At 54.1% G+C, this 24717-nt stretch overlaps 1 protein-coding gene across 1 annotated transcript; it reads left to right on the top strand.

Moving 5' to 3' along the window:
- Positions 1 to 6383: 6383 nt before the first annotated feature.
- Positions 6384 to 23043, top strand: LOC130118614 (protein FAM131B-like). The gene is made up of 6 exons (XM_056287054.1): positions 6384 to 6480; positions 10988 to 11212; positions 11380 to 11520; positions 16901 to 17226; positions 19743 to 20009; positions 22825 to 23043. Exons 1-6 carry the CDS (start codon positions 6384 to 6386, stop codon positions 23041 to 23043), a joined length of 1275 nt encoding a protein of 424 aa, XP_056143029.1.
- The last annotated feature ends 1674 nt before the right edge of the window (positions 23044 to 24717 follow it).

Raw genomic sequence — 24717 nt, 5'->3', positions numbered from 1 at the left:
AACCAGAACCCCTACTTTCCCACCAAATGCACTGTGGCCATCATTTATTTATACGGTGTGCCCTGATACGCCCTCCGGTGTTAGGGAAGGGGGAAAAAAATCTACACACATCAATGTCGTCAGGGCCACTGGAGAAGATGCTGGAAAAGCTTCTTTAAGGGGCTCTAGCTCCAGCACTCTTGTGTGTTAAATCTCTTAAATCCAACCAGGAGGAGGACAGAGGGGGAGACAGATAGGAAAAAAGGGAGGGAGGAGGCGGTAGGTTGAAAAATAGAATCCCAAGAAAGAAAGACAATGAAGAATGACAAGGAAAAGGGTAGAACAGAAGATTAGGTGTCCGTGGGCCATCTGGGCCCTTGCTGGCCAAAGCTAACTTGCTGAAGAGGCTACCAGTCTCTCATGTATACTGCTAACATGTATACTGCTAACAGCATGATGACTGCTAACAGGCATGATGACTGCTAACATGTATACTGCTAACAGCATGATGACTGCTAACAGACACGATGACTGCCAACATGTATACTGCTAACAGCATGATGACTGCTAACAGGCACGATGACTGCTAACATGTATACTGCTAACAGCATGATGACTGCTAACAGGCATGATGACTGCTAACAGCATGATGACTGCTAACAGGCATGATGACTGCTAACAGGCATGATGACTGCTAACAGCATGATGACTGCTAACATGTATACTGCTAACAGGCACGATGACTGCTAACAGGCACGATGACTGCTAACAGACATGATGACTGCTAACAGGCACGATGACTGCTAACAGGCACGATGACTGCTAACAGGCATGATGACTGCTAACAGGCACGATGACTGCTAACAGGCATGATGACTGCTAACAGGCATGATGACTGCTAACAGCATGATGACTGCTAACAAGCACGATGACTGCTAACAGGCATGATGACTGCTAACAGGCATGATGACTGCTAACATGTATACTGCTAACATATATACTGCTAACAGCATGATGACTGCTAACAGGCATGATGGCTGCTAACATGTATACTGCTAACAGGCATGTATACTGCTAACAGGCACGATGACTGATATGCAGATGTGGACACCGCTGGCATCGTGAGGTGCAACAAAAATGAAACGAGGTTATTAGATCCGGTTCAAAATCACTGAAATAAAAACCACTGCATGGTTGAATGAGTCTGTTGTGGAAAATCTATAATCCGGGGATGAGTTTTTCTTCCTTCCAGTCTTTCTTGCTAAGCCCTGCCTCTGCCTATCTTTGACAAGTAGAGGCTTTCTGCAGCACTGGAAGGGCACGGTGCAGCTAGTAGCCCCGCGGTGTGTCCCCGGCGAAGCCACTGACAACGCTAGCTGATACAGGACAGGAGTGTGACCGAGGCTGCGATTTATCTCCTTTGTCACCAGCATCCATCTTTACACACACACACACACATGGCAGCCCCTTTCCCAGCAGCCTCGGCCCCTTGTCAGTCTGCTGTATCAGATATTGCTCTGAGAAACACATCTCTCTCAAACGTGTACACACACACTACACATATCACATACACACACCCACAACGCCTGCATGGATACACACACAAACATATGTACACACACATGGTTTTCCACCGGCTTATAGTGTTTCTGGCCGCAGCTGTAACTCGAGAGGGAGAGAGGGAGAGAGAGGGAGAGAGGGAGAGAGGGAGAGAGAGAGGGAGAGAGACAGACAGACACAGACAGAGAGAGAGACAGTCAGAGAGAGAGACAGACAGAGAGAGACAGTCAGAGAGAGAGACAGTCAGAGAGAGAGACAGACAGAGAGAGACAGTCAGAGAGAGAGACAGTCAGAGAGAGAGACAGACAGAGAGAGACAGTCAGAGAGAGAGACAGTCAGAGAGAGAGACAGTCAGAGAGAGAGACAGAGAGAGAGAGACAGAGGGGGAGGGGGAGAGAGAGGGAGGGAGGGAGAGAGAGAGGGAGTCATTCATCCACAGCGGATTCACTCTGCTATACACAACTAAGCAACTATAAACTGATCCCTGTTTCAACTCCACCTTTTCTCCCTGTCGTTTTGGTCCTTGACTCCTCGCTTCCCTGTTCCCGGAAAAAAAATCTTGTGCATCCGTCTCTCCCCCCTCCGTCTCTCCCCCCTTCTCTCATGTCTCTCCTCCCCCTCGGCATGTCCGCTGTGCAACCTGCCCTCTCCCGCCATGTCCGTCTGCACCTCCCTCCTCTCTCCTTCTCCTCATCCATCGCCCTCCCTCACGCACATCAAATGTCTTCGCTGTCGTTCCCGCTCTCTTACACTCCCTTTCCCTGCACCTCCTTCTCCCCCCATCCCTCCCTCCTCCTATTTTTCCTCCTCAGCATGGACGTTCAGAATTTTCATGGGAAGGAATCAATGTAAGTGTTGTGACATCATTCCTTCGTCTACTACTTTGTTTCCTCTTTTCCGTTCTCGCTCTTTTTTTTTGGTTTGATCTGACTCACCCCCAGTACTCAGCCCTCACAACCCCACCCTCACCCTCAGTACTCAGCCCTCACAACCCCACCCTCACCCTCAGTACTCAGCCCTTTAACAGCCCTCACAACCCCACCCTCACCCTCAGTACTCAGCCCTCACAACCCCACCCTCACCCTCAGTACTCAGCCCTCACAACCCCACCCTCAGTACTCAGCCCTTTAACAGCCCTCACGACCCCACCCTCACCGTCAGTACTCAGCCCTTTAGCAGCCCTCACAACCCCACCCTCACCCTCAGTACTCAGCCCTTTAACAGCCCTCACAACCCCACCCTCACCCTCAGTACTCAGCCCTTTAACAGCCCTCATGACCCCACCCTCACCCTTACAGCCGGCCTCTTCTGAACAGCCCTCACAACCCCACCCTCACCCTCAGTACTCAGCCCTCACAACCCCACCCTCACCCTCAGTACTCAGCCCTCACAACTCCACCCTCACCCCCAGTACTCAGCCCTCACAACCCCACCCTCACCCTCAGTACTCAGCCCTCACAACCCCACCCCCAGTACTCAGCCCTCACAACCCCACCCTCACCCTCAGTACTCAGCCCTCACAACCCCACCCTCACCCTCAGTACTCAGCCCTCACAACCCCACCCTCACCCTCAGTACTCAGCCCTCACAACCCCACCCTCACCCTCAGTACTCAGCCCTCACAACCCCACCCTCACCCCCAGTACTCAGCCCTCACAACCCCACCCTCACCCTCAGTACTCAGCCCTCACAACCCCACCCCCAGTACTCAGCCCTCACAACCCCACCCTCACCCCCAGTACTCAGCCCTCACAACCCCACCCTCACCCTCAGTACTCAGCCCTCACAACCCCACCCTCACCCTCAGTACTCAGCCCTCACAACCCCACCCTCACCCTCAGTACTCAGCCCTCACAACCCCACCCTCACCCTCAGTACTCAGCCCTTTAACAGCCCTCACAACCCCACCCTCACCCTCAGTACTCAGCCCTCACAACCCCACCCTCACCCTCAGTACTCAGCCCTCACAACCCCACCCTCACCCTCAGTACTCAGCCCTCACAACCCCACCCTCACCCTCAGTACTCAGCCCTTTCACAGCCCTCACAACCCCACCCTCACCCTCAGTACTCAGCCCTCACAACCCCACCCTCACCCTCAGTACTCAGCCCTCACAACCCCACCCCACCCTCAGTACTCAGCCCTCACAACCCCACCCTCACCCTCAGTACTCAGCCCTTTAACAGCCCTCACAACCCCACCCTCACCCTCAGTACTCAGCCCTCACAACCCCACCCTCACCCTCAGTACTCAGCCCTCACAACCCCACCCTCACCCTCAGTACTCAGCCCTTTAACAGCCCTCACAACCCCACCCTCACCCTCAGTACTCAGCCCTCACAACCCCACCCTCACCCTCAGTACTCAGCCCTCACAACCCCACCCTCACTACTCAGCCCTCACAACCCCACCCTCACCCTCAGTACTCAGCCCTCACAACCCCACCCTCACCCTCAGTAGTCAGCCCTCACAACCCCACCCCACCCTCAGTACTCAGCCCTCACAACCCCACCCTCACCCTCAGTACTCAGCCCTCACAACCCCACCCTCACCCTCAGTACTCAGCCCTTTAACAGCCCTCACAACCCCACCCTCACCCTTACCGCCGGTCTCTTCTGAACAGCCCTCACGACCCCACCCTCACCCTCAGTACTCAGCCCTTTAACAGCCCTCACGACCCCACCCTCACCCTCAGTACTCAGCCCTTTAGCAGCCCTCACAACCCCACCCTCACCCTCAGTACTCAGCCCTTTAACAGCCCTCACAACCCCACCCTCACCCTCAGTACTCAGCCCTTTAACAGCCCTCATGACCCCACCCTCACCCTTACAGCCGGCCTCTTCTGAACAGCCCTCACGACCCCACCCTTACCGCCGGTCTCTTCTGAACAGCCCTCACGACCCCACCCTCACCCTTACCGCCGGTCTCTTCTGAACAGCCCTCACGACCCCACCCTCACCCTTACCGCCGGTCTCTTCTGAACAGCCCTCACGACCCCACCCTCACCCTTACAGCCGGTCTCTTCTGAACAGCCCTCACGACCCCACCCTCACCCTTACAGCCGGTCTCTTCTGAACAACCCTCACGACCCCACCTTCACCCTTACAGCCGGTCTCTTCTGAACAACCCTCACGACCCCACCCTCACGACCCCACCCTCACCCTTACAGCCGGTCTCTTCTGAACAACCCTCACGACCCCACCCTCACGACCCCACCCTCACCCTTACAGCCGGTCTCTTCTGAACAGCCGTCACGACCCCACCCTCACGACCCCACCCTCACCCTTACAGCCGGTCTCTTCTGAACAACCCTCACGGCCCCACCCTCACCCTTACCGCCGGTCTCTTCTGAACAACCCTCACGACCCCATCCTCACCCTTACCGACGGTCTCTTCTGAACAACCCTCACGACCCCACCCTCACCCTTACAGCCGGTCTCTTCTGAACAACCCTCACGACCCCACCCTCACCCTTACCGCCGGTCTCTTCTGAACAACCCTCACGACCCCACCCTCACGGCCCCACCCTCACCCTTACCGCCGGTCTCTTCTGAACAACCCTCACGACCCCACCCTCACCCTTACAGCCGGCCTCTTCTGAACAGCCCTCACGACCCCACCCTCACCCTTACCGCCGGTCTCTTTTGAACAGCCCTCACAACCCCACCCTCACCCTTACAGCCGGCCTCTTCTGAACAGCCCTCACGACCCCACCCTCACCCTTACAGCCGGCCTCTTCTGAACAGCCCTCACAACCCCACCCTCACCCTTACAGCCGGTCTCTTCTGAACAGCCCTCACGACCCCACCCTCACCCTTACCGCCGGTCTCTTTTGAACCGTCCTCACGACCCCACCCTCACCCTTACAGCCGGTCTCTTCTGAACAGCCCTCACGACCCCACCCTCACCCTTACAGCCGGCCTCTTCTGAACAGCCCTCACGACCCCACCCTCACCCTTACCGCCGGCCTCTTCTTAACAGCCCTCACGACCCCACCCTCACCCTTACCGCCGGCCTCTTCTGAACAGCCCTCACGACCCCACCCTCACCCTTACAGCCGGCCTCTTCTGAACAGCCCTCACGACCCCACCCTCACCCTTACCGCCGGTCTCTTCTGAACAGCCCTCACGACCCCACCCTCACCCTTACCGCCGGTCTCTTCTGAACAGCCCTCACGACCCCACCCTCACCCTTATCGCCGGTCTCTTCTGAACAGCCCTCACGACCCCACCCTCACCCTTACCGCCGGTCTCTTCTGAACAACCCTCACGACCCCACCCTCACGACCCCACCCTCACCCTTACCGCCGGTCTCTTCTGAACAACCCTCACGACCCCACCCTCACCCTTACAGCCGGTCTCTTCTGAACAGCCCTCATGACCCCACCCTCACGACCCCACCCTCACCCTTACCGCCGGTCTCTTCTGAACAACCCTCACGACCCCACCCTCACCCTTACCGCCGGTCTCTTTTCCGTCCTTTAGTCGTGGTGCACTTGTATGTCTAGGGAGCAGAATCCCAACACACTTGTACTGCCTTACTGGCGCAGATAAAAAACTCCACTTCCCATCAGCCAGCTGGGCATCGCCGAGCGGCGCGTGCTGTTGCTAAACAGTCTGCCTCTCGGTGGGAAGTGTAGCTTTTTGGAGCCTCGTTTCAGTCCTCTGTGAGTCACGTGACAGTTTATTAACCCGACATCTACACCATTTCTCCTCTCCGTCACTCCTCTCTTACTCACAACCGCCTCGCCGGTGTCCCCGTGTGCCCCGGCACACCGCCACGCCACCCCCTTTCTCCACACGCCACCCCTCCTCCATTCCACTGTTTTCTCTCCTCCAGCTGTCCATGGAAGACACTACGTCGATCCTGCCCCGGCTGAAGAGGAACTCCAACGCCTACGGGATCGGGGCACTGGCTAAGTCTTCTCTCACAGGTGTGTCAGGTGTGTGTCTGTGCTGTAAACTGGTAAACCGACCCCATGTTGGCTCCTGCCTTCGTTGGCAGTGGCGTCAGCATGGCACCCAAATGGGTACCCCCCACCCCACCCCACCCCGTCCCCGTCCCACCCTCCTCCCATATCACCTCCTCCCTCCTCCGTAGTTGTGATAGCACTCGTCAATGGCTGCACAGGAGTCATTGACGGACCCGGAACAAGTCCAGTCACAAGTCACAGAGCTGAAGGAAGTGCACAGCCCCGCCCGGCGTACCGCCATGCAGACGGCTGCTTCGGGAAGAGGCGACTGGTGGGCGGGAGGTGTCGTTGTTATGCCGCCCGTGGCGTCCCGGCTGTTGCGTGCACTGTCGGCGTGGGTGTGTCGAGTGGTGCCGTGTTGTGTTAAGCAGACCTAAGTGCGGTGTAGTGACGTGGCCTTTGTGTAGGACGGTGCTTTTTCGAGTTTCTACACTCCTGCTTTAACGCAGCGGCGTTTCAGTGAGCCGCGTGGCAGAACAGCCGAACCAAACGCAGCTGTCGCCGTGCGTCGCCGTGTGCGGTGCTGATGTGTCGCACAATTTATACCCGCGATGTATTTATAAACACAATTTACATACAGCACCATCAGACAGATTCAAATTACCAGCCGGCTGTGTGTTAGCGCCGTCATATCTTGGTTACACAAACTATGCAGCGGAGCCGTTATGTAGATCCTGAGCCAGTATCAGCCCCACGGAGCGATTCGATTCCCCCTCCTCAACATATCAGTAGCCTCGGCTAAGTCTGCATCAGCTAAGCTCTCCGGGAGGAAGAGGAAGAGGAAGAGCACCTTCCTGCTTACCGAGCACGGCTTAGCAGCGGTGTGAAAGCTATCACGTCAACAAGCCAGCCTCTCATTACTCACGCCACCGCACCTCACCCCCACGAACCCCTGCAGCCCACCGCACCTCACCCCCACGAACCCCTCCAGCCCACCGCACCTCACCCCCACGAACCCCTGCAGCCCACCGCACCTCACCCCCACGAACCCCTGCAGCCCACCGCACCTCACCCCCACGAACCCCTGCAGCCCACCGCACCTCACCCCCACGAACCCCTCCGGCCCACCACACCTCACCCCCACGAACCCCTCCGGCCCACGGCACCTCACCCCCACGAACCCCTCCGGCCCACCGCACCTCACCCCCACGAACCCCTGCAGCCCACCGCACCTCACCCCCACGAACCCCTCCAGCCCACCACACCTCACCCCCACGAACCCCTCCAGCCCACCGCCACCTCACCCCCACGAACCCCTGCAGCCCACCACACCTCACCCCCACGAACCCCTCCGGCCCACCGCACCTCACCCCCACGAACCCCTGCAGCCCACCGCACCTCACCCCCACGAACCCCTCCAGCCCACCACACCTCACCCCCACGAACCCCTCCAGCCCACCGCCACCTCACCCCCACGAACCCCTCCAGCCCACCGCACCTCGCCCCCACGAACCCCTCCAGCCCACGCCACCTCGCCCCCACGAACCCCTGCAGCCCACCACACCTCACCCCCACGAACCCCTGCAGCCCACCGCCACCCCACCCCCACGAACCCCTCCAGCCCACCGCACCTCACCCCCACGAACCCCTCCAGCCCACCACACCTCACCCCCACGAACCCCTGCAGCCCGCCGCCACCCCACCCCCACGAACCCCTCCAGCCCACCGCACCTCACCCCCACGAACCCCTGCAGCCCGCCGCCACCCCACCCCCACGAACCCCTGCAGCCCGCCGCCACCCCACCCCCACGAACCCCTGCAGCCCACCGCACCTCACCCCCACGAACCCCTCCAGCCCACCGCACCTCACCCCCACGAACCCCTCCGGCCCACCACACCTCACCCCCACGAACCCCTCCAGCCCACCGCCACCTCACCCCCACGAACCCCTGCAGCCACGAACCCCTGCAGCCCACTACACCTCACCCCCACGAACCCCTCCAGCCCACCACACCTCACCCCCACGAACCCCTCCAGCCCACCGCCACCTCACCCCCACGAACCCCTGCAGCCACGAACCCCTGCAGCCCACTACACCTCACCCCCACGAACCCCTCCGGCCCACCGCCACCTCACCCCCACGAACCCCTGCAGCCACGAACCCCTGCAGCCCACTACACCTCACCCCCACGAACCCCTCCAGCCCACCACACCTCACCCCCACGAACGCCTCCAGCCCACCGCCACCCCACCCCCACGAACCCCTCCGGCCCACCGCCACCTCACCCCCACGAACCCCTGCAGCCACGAACCCCTGCAGCCCACTACACCTCACCCCCACGAACCCCTGCAGCCCAACACACCTCACCCCCACGAACCCCTCCAGCCCACCACACCTCACCCCCACGAACGCCTCCAGCCCACCGCCACCCCACCCCCACGAACCCCTCCGGCCCACCGCCACCTCACCCCCACGAACCCCTGCAGCCACGAACCCCTGCAGCCCACTACACCTCACCCCCACGAACCCCTGCAGCCCAACACACCTCACCCCCACGAACCCCTCCAGCCCACCGCCACCCCACCCCCACGAACCCCTGCAGCCCACCACACCTCACCCCCACGAACCCCTCCAGCCCACCGCCACCTCACCCCCACGAACCCCTGCAGCCCACCGCACCTCACCCCCACGAACCCCTGCAGCCCACCACACCTCACCCCCACGAACCCCTGCAGCCCACCACACCTCACCCCCACGAACCCCTGCAGCCCACCACACCTCACCCCCACGAACCCCTGCAGCCCACTACACCTCACCCCCACGAACCCCTGCAGCCCACTACACCTCACCCCCACGAACCCCTGCAGCCCACTACACCTCACCCCCACGAACCCCTGCAGCCCACCGCACCTCACCCCCACGAACCCCTGCAGCCCACCACACCTCACCCCCACGAACCCCTGCAGCCCACCACACCTCACCCCCACGAACCCCTGCAGCCCACTACACCTCACCCCCACGAACCCCTGCAGCCCACTACACCTCACCCCCACGAACCCCTGCAGCCCAACACACCTCACCCCCACGAACCCCTCCAGCCCACCGCCACCCCACCCCCACGAACCCCTGCAGCCCACCACACCTCACCCCCACGAACCCCTCCAGCCCACCGCCACCTCACCCCCACGAACCCCTGCAGCCCACCGCACCTCACCCCCACGAACCCCTGCAGCCCACCGCACCTCACCCCCACGAACCCCTCCGGCCCACCGCACCTCACCCCCACGAACCCCTGCAGCCCACCGCACCTCAACCCCACGAACCCCTGCAGCCCACCACACCTCACCCCCACGAACCCCTGCAGCCCACGCCACCCCACCCCCACGAACCCCTGCAGCCCACCGCACCTCACCCCCACGAACCCCTGCAGCCCACCACACCTCACCCCCACGAACCCCTGCAGCCCACCGCCACCCCACCCCCACGAACCCCTGCAGCCCACCACACCTCACCCCCACGAACCCCTGCAGCCCACCGCACCTCACCCCCACGAACCCCTGCAGCCCACCGCACCTCACCCCCACGAACCCCTGCAGCCCACCACACCTCACCCCCACGAACCCCTGCAGCCCACCACACCTCACCCCCACGAACCCCTGCAGCCCACCGCCACCCCACCCCCACGAACCCCTGCAGCCCACCGCACCTCACCCCCACGAACCCCTGCAGCCCACCACACCTCACCCCCACGAACCCCTGCAGCCCACCGCCACCCCACCCCCACGAACCCCTGCAGCCCACCACACCTCACCCCCACGAACCCCTGCAGCCCACCGCACCTCACCCCCACGAACCCCTGCAGCCCACCGCACCTCACCCCCACGAACCCCTGCAGCCCACCACACCTCACCCCCACGAACCCCTGCAGCCCACCACACCTCACCCCCACGAACCCCTGCAGCCCACGGCACCGCTTCTCAGGCAAGGCATATCTAGTCCCTCCTTTTTCCTTTTCTTCTGCAGACATCGCCTCAGTCTCATGAGACACACACACACACACACACACACACACACACACACACACACACACACACACACACGAGTGTCACCTCCCCAACACTTGTCATTTGACCATGCACCTAAGCCATGGTAATCAGGAGCCTCGTTTAGTCCCGGTCATCCGGATACCCCCATTACACAGGCATTAACAGCTCCCCGGGGCACAACCACACAGGTCTACCCGCTGGACATTAACATGCCTGTCTTATTTCTGTCCTCCCCGTTTTCTTTCCACTCGTCTCTCCCCACTTCCCCACCACACGATCGCTTTACAACACTTCCTCTCCCCACATGTTCAATTCTACATCTTTCCACTCTCCTAAATTACCCCTGCTCTCATCTTTCATTTCCTCGATTCAAATGCCCCCCCCCTCCCATACCGTCTCCTCCTCCTAACCACATAACCCTCCTCGCTCCTTTTCTTTCTCCCTTCTTCCGCCTTTTCACCCCTCCTTTGCCTGACTCTGTCTACTGCAGGAGTCAGCCGCTCCATGAAGGAAAGGGTGACGAAGCCCACAGCCATGGCCCAGGGCCGCGTGGCCCACATGATCGAATGGCAGAACTGGGGCATGCAGACGGTGGGCGCGGGGGGCGTCCCCCAGTCCCGCATCACCACCCAGGAGCGGGAGAACGAGCGGCGGCTAGAGAACGATGCATACAGCGACCTCAGTGATGGGGAGAAGGAGGCCCGCTTTGCCGCAGGTCAGGGTCCCACATGAAGGGGAGGCGTTCTGCAGAGCCCGTTAACACTCATCAGCACGTTTAACCACCGGTCATCTCACTACCACGGGCAGGAGGCCAGTTATCCTGCCAGTCAAGCACCGTGTTCTTACAGTGACCCTCGTGTGTCCTATCAACTCTGACCCCAGGTATCCTGCAGCAGTTTGCTATCTCGGAGGCAACACTCCTGGCCTGGACATCCATGGATGGAGAGAGCCTGCAGTCGGGGTCCAACCAAGGCAGCGTGGCCCACCTCAGCGAGGTCAACCAGGAGAGCATCACCAGCCGAGGTAGAGCACCGTGAACACCGCTCCTCCTCAGTTATACACTAAACGGCTGGCAGAGCAGACTTTCAACAAACTTCTACCCTGAAGGGTGATGAAACCCCCTTTTTCCTTCCTAATCTGCCCCCCACCCCGTTATTCCAACATGCAGTGAAATGGGCGTAGAGAGCAACAGTGGAAGGCGGGGATGTTGACAAACTGGGAGTGATGACCACGTTACAAACAGAAGTCATCCATACCCCACACTTTCCTGCACAGAGACATGGAGCCTGATGGTGTTAAAAAGGGCGTGGCGGTCTATTCCGTTGCCTACCAACACAGGGATCGGCGGTTTGAATCCCCGTGTTACCTCCGGCTTGGTCGGGCATCCCTACAGACACAACTGGCCGTGTCTGCAGGTGGGAAGCCAGATGTGGGTATGTGTCCCGGTCGCTGACTAGCGCCTCCTCTGGTCGTTTGGGGCGCCTGTTCAGGGGGGAGGAGGAACTGGGGGGAATAGTGTGATCCTCCCACGCGCTACGTCCCCCTGGTGAAACTCCTCACTGTCAGGTGAAAAGAAGCAGCTGGTGACTCCACATGTATGGGAGGAGGCCTGTGGTAGTCTGCAGCCCTCCCCGGGTCAGCAGAGGGGGAGGAGCAGAGACCGGGACGGCTCGGAAGAGTGGGGTAATTGGCCGGGTACAATTGGGGCGGGGGGGGGGAGCACATGTGTTCAGGTTCACTGTCATAACATCGAGTCATTTCCGAACGAAGTGCTTATGACAAGGGGTCAGGTCAGCAGCGTACGCAAAAACAAGTGATAACTTTCATGTCTCTTTATGTGTGTGCTATGTGTCATAACAGTTATGACAAAGGCGTTAATAGAAGATACAAGTGCTAAAGTCAGGCAGTTATAGAGATAGAAATGTGTTTACAAAGATCAGTAATTTACAGGGCTCACAAGGCGAGAGAGATACGTGCTATCCTCAGTGCAGTACGGTGCAAAGTGAAGCGTGTGCAGGAAGCAGCGGCAGCAGCTTTGAGCAAGGCAGCAGTAGACACGTGCTACCGTCATGCTATCAACTGTCCAACAGCCTGACGGCCCGCATGCAGAAACTGCTCTAAAGTCTACTGATCCAGTCTTACAGAAATGTCCCGACTCCCCCACAGAACCTGAACCTTCTTGGCGTGAGGCTAGGTGAGGTTAGGCTAACCCTAACCCCCACCCCGCTAACCCTAACCCCCACCCTGCTAACCCTAACCGTAGCCCACTCCCGCTAACCCTAACCCCCACCCTGCTAACCCTAACCCCCGACCCGCTAACCCTAACCCCCACCCTGCTAACCCTAACCCCCACCCCGCTAACCCTAACCCCCACCCTGCTAACCCTAACTGTAGCCCACTCCCGCTAACCCTAACCCCCACCCCGCTAACCCTAACCCCCGACCCGCTAACCCTAACCCCCACCCCGCTAACCCTAACCGTAGCCCACTCCCGCTAACCCTAACCGTAGCCCACTCCCGCTAACCCTAACCCCCACCCCGCTAACCCTAACCGTAGCCCACTCCCGCTAACCCTAACCCCCACCCCGCTAACCCTAACCCCCACCCTGCTAACCCTAACCCCCACCCCGCTAACCCTAACCCCCACCCTGCTAACCCTAACCCCCACCCCGCTAACCCTAACCGGAGCCCACTCCCGCTAACCCTAACCCCCACCCCGCTAACCCTAACCCCCACCCTGCTAACCCTAACCCCCACCCCGCTAACCCTAACCGGAGCCCACTCCCGCTAACCCTAACCCCCACCCCGCTAACCCTAACCGGAGCCCACTCGCGCCGAGGGGAGTCAGATTCTGCAGGGGGGGGGGGTACCGGATGCTCCGGTGCCGCCTGCCAGACTGAAGATTGGAACTGACTGAGATAACAACACTTCTGCAGAGCTGGGGTGCATGACATGTCTGTCAGCTCATCCATAACCGCTCGAAAGTGTGTTGTCGGTATCAGGACACGCATCAAAAGTACGCCCGACATGTCGCGCAGATATTCAGACACGATTATGTGCCGATGGGGATAACAGATACCCCGGGGCTCGAACCCAGGACCCTCTTGCTGTGAGGCGACTGCACTAACCACTGTGCCACCGTGCCGCCTGTTTCTGATCCCTTTAACACAAAAACATACCGAGGAAACCACCAACCGAGGATCTGAGGGAAAAACCTCAACCAAGCACAGATAAGAGGAGGTTTAATTTAAGTAGAAATATGTCTCCCGCCGCCATGGAGATTAGACACAGATAGAGTGTGTCAAGCGTATTTGTGTTTGTCTTTGCAGAGATAAGCACTCCAAGCCAGGGTGAACCACGCACATTGCTGTGCTGGGTAATTAAGACATCTTATTTAGTTTTCTCTTGCCGGGCCTCGGGGCTGCCTGAGCGTCCAGTACACACCGGCCAGCGTGGCCTGCCACAAAGCAAGCCCAGCATCTGCGTCTGTATAACCGGTAAACTCGGTCATTACCGTTCCACACTACCGTTATGTCCACACAAACCACACGAGTCCCCTCGCTCCGTTCAGCGGCAGGGCCAAGTGGGCCTGTAATGGGCCCCGCAGTTTGCTTTGTTATGAGGCAACACACCTCCTTAAGGGCGTGTTGACTCATTAGTTTATTTGCATCAAATTACCGCATCTTTTTTTTAGGCAAATAAGCCCTCAGTGGTGCACAATTAGCACGAGTGTTTAATTCCCAGTGTAAGCTCAGCCACTGTGGCGTTGTCGGGCGTATCCAGCACACTGTAGGGAGTTTCTGTCAGATCACGTAGTCGGCGACGTGTCGGGTCTGCACACTGGAGGTTTACTTCCCCCGTCCATACGGTTAGCCGTGGTGGTGGTGTCGGGAAGGGCAAATCATTACGTGGATTAACAAGACCATACCGGATCGGTCGAGGCCCGGGTTAACGACGGCCGCCATTGGCGCTGTGCCTTCACATGGTACCGATGGAAACTATCAAATCTGCTGTGGCGAGCGCTAAGAAACAGGGAGCAAGCCGAAAGAAGAAGAAGAGGAAGACACTGGAGATTTAGCTGCTGAGTGTTTTGATTTAGTCCCGTACTACAGTGGTTCTCCACCTTTTTGGGGTCCTGGACCCCCTGCATATTTTTGATCTACCCTGAGGACCCCTCCACCTGATCTTGAATATGTATTCAGTAACTTTCAGATATATGTAACAACACAGAATATGTATTCAGTAACTTTCAGATATATGTAACAAAACAGAATATGTATTCAGTAACTTTCAGATATATGTAACAAAACAGAATATGTATTCAGTAACTTTCAGATATATGTAACAACACAGAACATGTATTCAGTAACTTTCAGGTTTATGTAACAAAACAGAATATGTATTCAGTAACTTTCAGGTTTATGTAACAAAACAGAATATGTATTCAGTAACTTTCAGGTTTATGTAACAAAACAGAATATGTATTCAGTAACTTTCAGATATATGTAACAAGACAGAATATGTATTCAGTAACTTTCAGGTTTATGTAACAAAACAGAATATGTATTCAGTAACTTTCAGATATATGTAACAACACAGAATATGTATTCAGTAACTTTCAGATATATGTAACAACACAGAACATGTATTCAGTAACTTTCAGATATATGTAACACAACAGAATATGTATTCAGTAACTTTCAGGTTTATGTAACAAAACAGAATATGTATTCAGTAACTTTCAGATATATGTAACAAGACAGAATATGTATTCAGTAACTTTCAGATATATGTAACAACACAGAATATGTATTCAGTAACTTTCAGATATATGTAACAACACAGAACATGTATTCAGTAACTTTCAGGTTTATGTAACAAAACAGAATATGTATTCAGTAACTTTCAGGTTTATGTAACAAAACAGAATATGTATTCAGTAACTTTCAGATATATGTAACAAGACAGAATATGTATTCAGTAACTTTCAGATATATGCAACAACACAGAATATGTATTCAGTAACTTTCAGATATATGTAACAACACAGAACATGTATTCAGTAACTTTCAGGTTTATGTAACAAAACAGAACATGTATTCAGTAACTTTCAGATATATGTAACAACACAGAATATGTATTCAGTAACTTTCAGGTTTATGTAACAAAACAGAATATGTATTCAGTAACTTTCAGATATATGTAACAACACAGAATATGTATTCAGTAACTTTCAGATATATGTAACAACACAGAACATGTATTCAGTAACTTTCAGATATATGTAACAAAACAGAATTCTTATGCAGTAACTTTCAGATATATGTAACAAGACAGAATATGTATTCAGTAACTTTCAGATATATGTAACAACACAGAATATGTATTCAGTAACTTTCAGATATATGTAACAACACAGAACATGTATTCAGTAACTTTCAGGTTTATGTAACAAAACAGAACATGTATTCAGTAACTTTCAGGTTTATGTAACAAAACAGAATATGTATTCAGTAACTTTCAGATATATGTAACAACAGAATTGTTATGCAGTAACTTTTAACAATGCAAACGGGAGCGAGATCTCTTATTAAGATACAATAAATGACACTTGTGAAACAGATGTAATTAGAGAAAAAAGTCCTGTTACCCTTTATAGTTTAGGTAGATAAAGGTCTCAGTCACATTTGAGTAAAATAATCCTATTTCTATAAATGTCACAGGATCTTTTTTTTTAAAGATACTTTATTTTCACGGACCCCTTGCAATTACACCACGGACCACTAGGGGTCCGCGGACCCCCGGTTGAGAAACACTGTCGTACTACACCCTGATGCAAACTCCTGCCTCCGTTCATCTGCCTCCACTGCATTAAATGCCAGCCATCTTTTACAAGTGCTAACCTCTTCAGGGCAATATCAAAAACAAATAAATAAATAAAACAAGTGTCCCGGAGGCTCACGCTGCTTTTTTTGATCAAAATCACCCGTAAAGCAGAATCCGCTCTCACGTGTGATAACCTCACATTCACATTTTCAAAGCTTCGAAGCAGGACGAAGAGAGGCGAGGGGCTTTTTTTCAAAATAGCGAGCCACGTATACGCTTGTGTTCAGGTCAAACGACCCAAATAACAAGCACAGATGTCGTTAATGTCACTCAAAAATGTTCTGTATGTTTGAATAAATTTTACAACTGCGTTGCTATGAAATCCAAAAGTGGCCTTGGTCAGTGTGACCGGCAAACCGTACATTTGCTGCTAATTAGCGAGCGGAAAATGAGGGTTGAGATTTGCCGGAGAAAACTTGAAATTTAGCCCGTGTCCCTCATCATATCTTTCTACCTCTGCCATTAATCTGACTTGCCTGAGGAATCCTGTGTAACTTTGGTTTTTTCACCTCCTCCAGATCAGATATTGCACCAGTCCTCGGCGGAGGTCTGGCCTCATACATACGTCTCCCAGGGCCTCTACTGCCTCTCCTCCTCCGATGCCTGGGAGCCAATCAACACGGAGCCCTCCGGCGTGGCATCACCCCCAGCCGGCTCCTACATGATGGCAGGCGGGACCGAGGGCTATGACGGACAGGCGGCAGCTCACTATCTGTCCCAGCAGCAGCAGCAGCAGCAGCAGCAGTTCAGCCTCCAGCAGCAAAGTCAACTGCAGCAGCTGCAGCAGATCCAACAGATCCAACACTACCAGCAACAGCAGCTCCTGCAGTATCAGCAGCAACAGGCGAGTGGCACGGCAGGCCTTAACCCCAACCTGGTAGGACTATCGTATTTAGGTGGGGACAGAAAGAATGTGTCTGAATATGAGCACATGATATTCTCCACACGAGTCCCTTGTTTGGAGAGAGAACATCCGTTGCAGCCTTCTACTACAGGCTGAACCTCGCCCCTTATGTGACCTCAGCACCTCGTGACCTTCTATTTAGTCACATCATGTAACCATATAAGCGGCTATTAGGAATGAATCAAAAGGCTATTTTGTGGGCGTCTGGGTGGCGTAGCGGTCTAGTCCACTGCCTTCCAACACGGAGATCGCCGGTTCCAATCCCTGTGTTACCCCTGCCTTGATCGGGCGTCCCTACAGACACAATTGGCCGTGTCTGCGGGTGGGAAGCCGGGTGTGGGTATGTGTCCTGGTCGCTGCACTAGCGCCTCCTCTGGTTGGTGGGGGCGCTTGTTTGGGGGGGGGGGAGTGTGACCCTCCCACGTGCTACGTCCCCCTGGTGAAACTCCTCACTGTCAGGCGAAAAGAAGCAGCTGGCGACTCCACATGTATGGGAGGAGGCACGTGGTAGTCTGCAGCCCTCCCCGGATCAGCAGAGGGGGCGGAGCAGAGACCGGGATAATTGGCCAAGTACAATTGGGGAGAAACAGTGAGAACGAGATACAACATGGTTTTTGAGGACTGATGCAGTAGCACACACCAGTGCTGGCTGACGCACACCAAGCAGGATGCTGCTGTTCATTCTGATATAAAACCCCACTCACGTCCGGCCTCAACACACACGGGCACCTGAGGAGCCGCCACTTCTCTGAACACTGTTCTGATCCTCGGTGCCGAAAATCCTCCAGACTCACATTTTCTATTGGAGAAAGGGTCTTTCTGGGTCTTCAGAGCAACGCTGAACAAAGCACCGGAGTCTGACCGGGGTCAGCTGGCGCACCTTCTTTGTGTGTAACCGACGCAGACAGCGCTCGAGGCGAGTCATCTGACACGCCACTGGGCGCCGGCGGGTGCTCGGCTTTGTGCCTCGAACGGCCTTCACTGAGAAGCGAGATGACTTTTCTGGCCCCGTTTCTTTAGATCTGCGTTGGTGCTGGAATGTTTTCGTTCCACCGCCGACTCGAGGTTTGTCTGGCGTGCAGTCTAGTCAGGTTTATTTATGTGCTCCTCAGTCCCAGTGACCACCTCACAGGACCTGCGGCGGCGAGAAGCAGGTAGACGCTGTCGACAACAGTAAAAAAGATCAGGTCTGGACTGGCTTGTGAGTACAGTAGTATTTTGCTTCGGCAGGACCTCTTTCTTCCCCCTCACCCATAGGGTGGTGAGGGGGAAGGGAGGCAAATCAGCAGGTACCTCCCAGTCGATACTGCAACGACATTTTTGTGCCGAGTCGATACTGCGATTCTTCCGATATTATAGTAGAAATCTGACGATTAGATATTACTATTTTTTGTCCCCCTCTTTTTTTCCCCCCAATTGTACTTGGCCAATTATCCCACTCTTCCCAGCCATCCCAGTCTCTGCTCCACCCCCTCTGATCCGGGGAGGGCTGCAGACTACCACGTGTCTCCTCCCATACATGTGGAGTCGCCAGCCGTGAGGAGTTTCACCAGGGGGATGGAGCACGTGGGAGGATCACGCTACCCCCCCCCCCAAGTCCCCCTTCCCCCCAAACAGGCACCCTGACCGACCAGAGGAGGTGCTACCCACACCCAGCTTTCCACCCGCGGACACGGCCAATTGTGTCTGTAGGGACGCCCGACCAAGCCGGAGGCAACACGGGGATTCGAACTAGAGATCCCCGTGTTGGTAGGCAACGGAATAGACCGCCACGCCACCCGGACGCCACTGATATTACAACCTTTAAGGCTCCCCTTTTATCTACAATAAAATGTGAAAACTGCAATGATCCAAAGAAAATGTGTATCTTTTAAGTGCCATGTGCTACAAAAGCCACAAGTACGCTTCCCTGAGTAAACCTTCAACCCATTCACATTCACACATTGAGAGATGTAGGAATCATGACATCATTACATCCACATTTTGTATCACAGTTTTGCACTGAATCGATTTTCCTGACACCCCACCACTTCTATCTAAAGCCTTACTCAGGACTGGAACGCCACACCCACCTTCTGTACATGGCTTTGACCTGCTACTGCTGCTATTCTTTTCCAGTGTACCCAGTGCTCAGACCACTGGGTTGTTTTGGGTTTTTTTACAGAGGGGCAGCAGTACTGACATCATGTGATGTGTCATGTTTCTATGCCTCGCTGATTCGAGACCTCTAACAGCATTGCTTCTTAACCACTGACGCTAGTTAAAATACACATACTTTGAATGTTATATTTACTTTGTACATGGTACACAACTGTTTTATGACATTCAGCGTCATAATGATAGCTTGTGGGTGAGAACTGAGGCAGGATAAAAGTTATTCATAACTGGTTCCCCCTCTTCTAACCACATCCCTCTTTCTTTACTTTTTCTTGCCATGGGCTCCTCCTTGTTTCCAGGCGCTGGAGCACAGGCTGCACAGCGCCAACCACTCTTTGCAAGCCACGCCCAACAGCACCATCCACAGTTTGGCCCCACCCACTCACCCGCCATTGGTTGATCTGTGGAACACGGGGCAGACGGAGGCCTATCAGGTGGAGGCTGGGTGCTACATGGGTGTGGCGGCAGTGGTGGAGCCAAGCCTGGGTATCCCTCCTGGGGAGGAGTTAGTTGGAACAGAACATTCCCCGCTGTTGGAGCAGCAGGAGGAGGAGGAGGACATCAAGGTGAGGTGAACATAGGTCACTGCAAAGGCGTAGATATGGGCAGCGACTAGGGCCGAATGATAGTGGAAAAAAAAAATCAACTTTGCGATACTTTTGTCTGTTGCGATATATATTGACGGTTAGTCTTCTTCTGCAGCTACTAATCACCAGTACATTAGCAGCTGCATATGTCTGGTGAAATGCAACTACCAATGCATTGGCGATTAGTAGTTGCATAATTTCACCAGACATATGCAGTGTTCAACTGCGACAGTTCCATTTGGACAGAAAGTACCACTCTGGCAATGACTCGGTGAGTTTAGAGGGGTAACAAGGCAGTTGTCCAATACTGGTCGACTCAACACAAGACCAGTGTAGTAAGCTGATAGTCATCCATCAATCCTGGCTAGTCTACAATCAACAAAATGCATATTATGCACTTTGCTTCCACTTAAATAAGGGGGTTTGTCAGTGAACAGGTGAAAGAAGGGTGGTGTCTAGAGAGGATTCAGGGGTTCAAGGAGGAGCATAGGAGACCTCAGGATCATGTCTTTAATGTGAATGATTGTGATTGGTCATTTGCCGTGCAGATAGAGCAGGCGTGCAAGACCAGTAACCAAGAGGTCATTAAATCAGTCATTAAATCAGATGAAATCAAGAAATCATAACAGAAAGAAATGTCTTGGTGCATGCTCAACAACTCAGGTAAGAAAATCAAAGACGGTTGAACCAGCTCATCTGGACTCAACATTTATTAACACATACGTTTCATCACTCATCTAAGTGACCTCTTCAGTCTAAACTGACTGCAGGTATCCCCGCCCTTCTAAACAATACAGTACAATACAGCACCTAACGACCAAAACCAACGACCAGTTTCATATGCAAATCACACCCAAACAGTGCATCGGCCAATCGAAGAGAGGAGAAGGACAACAGCTGCCTCAGCGTAAACCAGTGGTGATTCCGAATGTGGTGGGAGTGTCGGAAAAGCTGAGATGTGTATTTTCAAAGCACCGTGTCTCAGTTGCTTTCAAACCCCAAAACATGCTGTGCCAGAAGTTGGTCCACCCCAAGCAAGGATCAGGTCCCCCGGCACGAACAGAGCAATATAGTGTAGCTGTTAAATGCCAGGAGGACTGCCGTGACTTGTACATCGGGGAAACCAAACAGACGCTGGTCAAGAGGATGGCACAACACAGGAGATCTAACATGTCAGGCCAGGACTCCACAGTCTACACCATCTACAGGCCAGGACTCCACAGTCTACACCATCTACAGGCCAGGACTCCACAGTCTACACCATCTACAGGCCAGGACTCCAAAGTCCACACCATCTACAGGCCAGGACTCCAAAGTCCACACCATCTACAGGCCAGGACTCCACAGTCTACACCATCTACAGACCAGGACTTCACAGTCTACACCATCTATAGGCCAGGACTCCAAAGTCCACACCATCTACAGGCCAGGACTCCACAGTCTACACCATCTACAGACCAGGACTTCACAGTCCACCCCATCTACAGGCCAGGACTCCACAGTCTACACCATCTACAGGCCAGGACTTCACAGTCCACCCCATCTACAGGCCAGTGGCCACTCTTTCAGGGATGAGGATTTGTACATCCTTGATAGGGAGGAACGCTGGTTTGAACGGGGAGTCAAAGACGCCATCTATGTGAAGACGGAACGACCATCCCTGAACCGGGGGCGGGGGGACTAAGAGTACATCTGTCACCATCTTACAATGCTGTGATTACAAACATTCCCCAACACTGTGAATAGTACACATGGCCATCAAAGCTCTAGTTAATGGCCACACCCATATTTGATCATGAAACCGGTCGTTGGTTTCGGTCGTTATACATCTGTCACCATCTTACAATGCTGTGATTGCAACAATCCCTAATCCTGTGTGAACAGTGCACATGACCAATGGTCACACCCATATTTGCATATGAAACTGGTGGTTGGTTTCAGTCGTTAGGCACTGTATTGTACTGTATCGTTTATAAGGGTGGGGATACCTGCAGTCAGTTTAGACTGAAGAGGTCACTTAGATGATGATGGAACGTTTCCGTCAATAAACATTGTGCTCTTCAGATGAACTGATTCAACCTTCTCTGAACAGGAAGAAATCAAATGAATGGTGATAACAACAGCTAATAATAACTCATCTGTATTAAGCCTACATGTATTGTTAGACATTTACAGTTCAACTATTTCTGAGTTCATATTCGGGCACCCACTCCTTGAAAACCATCAGATCGATGTGACTTGTTATCGGGTTTTGCTTCTCTCACTATTATTAACGGCCCGGCTCCAGTACACTGGACTGATTGGTCAAGGTAGATCTGTATGGCGAGACAGAAGGAATTTAACTCGGCTTGTCTGTTTCTTAAACAGAAAGAAAGGAACAGTAAGAGCAAGCCAATATTGTTTGAATGCCTTCCTTACCAAGAAAGAAATGAGCCTATGCTCACAGAACATTTGGGATGTTTATTTCTCACAAGAAAGTGGAAGTATATGTCATCTAAAGCAATGTTCCCATGCACATGCGTTTTGTATGCATCAGTAAGTGCATGCAACATGATCATGCGATGTGAATAGTTAAACAAATAAGCCCCACACTTCCCAGCCAGTCCTACACAAGTGGGTCAGTGGGTTATTGTAAGTCAGTCAACCAGGGGGTTGTGTCTAAACTGGAAGCACGAGTCAGACGTTTGAGTCCTGCAGGGCACTGAATCATGGTGTGCGCTTGTTACTGGGTAGATAACATAGCCAACAAAGGGTGACTAGACCTGTTGTTTGTGTCCCACTCTTTCCCCACCAGGAAGAGGAAGTGACTCTCTGCATAGAGTCGGAGTCGGCCACATTGACTCCGCCGATGCAACAAGGGGACCTCTCCGGCGGAAGTAGTCCGGGGCAGCCCCCGGCAGAACCGATCACAGAGCGCAAGGCCTCCGATGTCACTGCTGGACTTGTTCAGACACTCGAGGAGAAAGGAGAGGAGGAGGAAGATGGATCAGCAGCTTGCATGGCAACCAACTGAGCACCCGGCTCTGAGGAGATGTGTTTCAGACTGACCAGGGAGTCAGAGGGGAATGAGCATAACAACACAAAAATATATATACGTATAATAATCTGTTCCTTTTCAGGTGTCAACAACACGATTTTCTTTGGCTGCGTGATGAATCCTTGAGGCTGGAGAGAAACTGAGGAACATTTATTTGGAAAGCGGGGACGAACTGACGCAATGGAGGACACCCAATTCTTTGTACGCCTTACATCCCAAAGGTAAAAGAGGAAAGTGTTGGATTAAGGATTTGGGAAGCAAACTGGATGGAGGAGGGGAACAAAGAGGAGGAGCACCTGCCGGCAGTGACATTCCGCATCAGGGAAATGAAACCACGTGGAGATTATGGGGAGGGGGATGGAAACATGCATGCTTTTTACAAAGACAAGCGACTCAACCCTGTCATTGTCTTAAAGTGATCCTGAAAACCTATCCTACTAAAACATTATAATGACAACAACCATTTTCTAATTAAACAAACAAAAATGAACAACGAGACAAAAATCAATGTATACGTGTATGATGAGATATATATCTATAATAAGTCACGGTTTTCCATCAGGAGAGCTACCCTGTTTACAGCTCATGTCTCACACGTCAGAATCAAACGGCACCCCCCCACCATCGCTGCTGAGCAGCCTCGCTCACAGCACCGTCTCAGCACGCTACGCCGCCAGCTCGTGGATCCCCGTCAACAATACAAGAGAGACAAGAAACTGAACTTGGTTCGAACAAAGATACCCTCCACCTGAAAATCTGGTCACGTCAGATTAACTGAGCCAGACCCGGGGACGTCTCACTCTAAGCCCCTCACCCAGATGTGGTTTATAACGGAGTAAAGACATTACGCCACGGTGCCGGGTCAGTTAAAGACGCCCGGGGCACAGAGCAGAGAGAAGCCCTTTCCTGGTCCGTGTGACGCCACACAGCGCTGCACAGACAAGGACGGTACTGAAGATGCTGTGCTTCCTACTCCGTCGTTCTGGACGCATGTTTCTCCACAGCACTGCGGGCTACCTGTACTACACAGCGCGGTATACACTCTGCACTCAACCACGGCTTGCCGGGCCTGCGGCCGACTCGGCGCGGCGTGCACGGCGGGGGAGGACGGACCCGTACGAGTGAGTTATTTTGCACTGGCACAGTTCAGCGGATCAGAGACTGCCTTCGGACTGTTGGAGCAGCCCGGTTCCCACCCAGAGAGCTTTCAGCAACACCGACACCCAGACCCGAGCCACTTAACAGCACCAACCTTCAGCTGCTTTTCAACCCAGTTAAGAGAGCCCGGGGAGGAGAACCACCACGGGATGTACCGGAAGGAACGTTTACACGACCCGAGTCCCTTTTGTTTTTGCTCTTTTTCCGTGTGGTGCGACTTGAACTGCACAGGATGTTCTGATACGACCAGAAGATCAAGTGACTCCTTCCAATGTGTAGGAGGGAGCTGTTGATAATGGGTGCAAAATCACCGCTGGCTCACCCAGACCCCCCACCCAGACCCCCCCCCCCACACACACACACACACACACACACACACAGAGTAATATCCAAATTGTAACCAGCAATAGACAGGCAGAACCCCGTCTTCCCTGCAGACTCGTGGTAGCTCTGTCGAATCCACATGTAAATAGCAACGAGCAGAAGAATATC

This window comes from Lampris incognitus, chromosome 9 (assembly GCF_029633865.1).
Source record: "Lampris incognitus isolate fLamInc1 chromosome 9, fLamInc1.hap2, whole genome shotgun sequence".
Classification (NCBI taxonomy): domain Eukaryota; kingdom Metazoa; phylum Chordata; class Actinopteri; order Lampriformes; family Lampridae; genus Lampris; species Lampris incognitus.
Note: the sequence above shows the minus strand (reverse complement) of the source record. Positions and strands in the feature narration are given on the sequence as shown.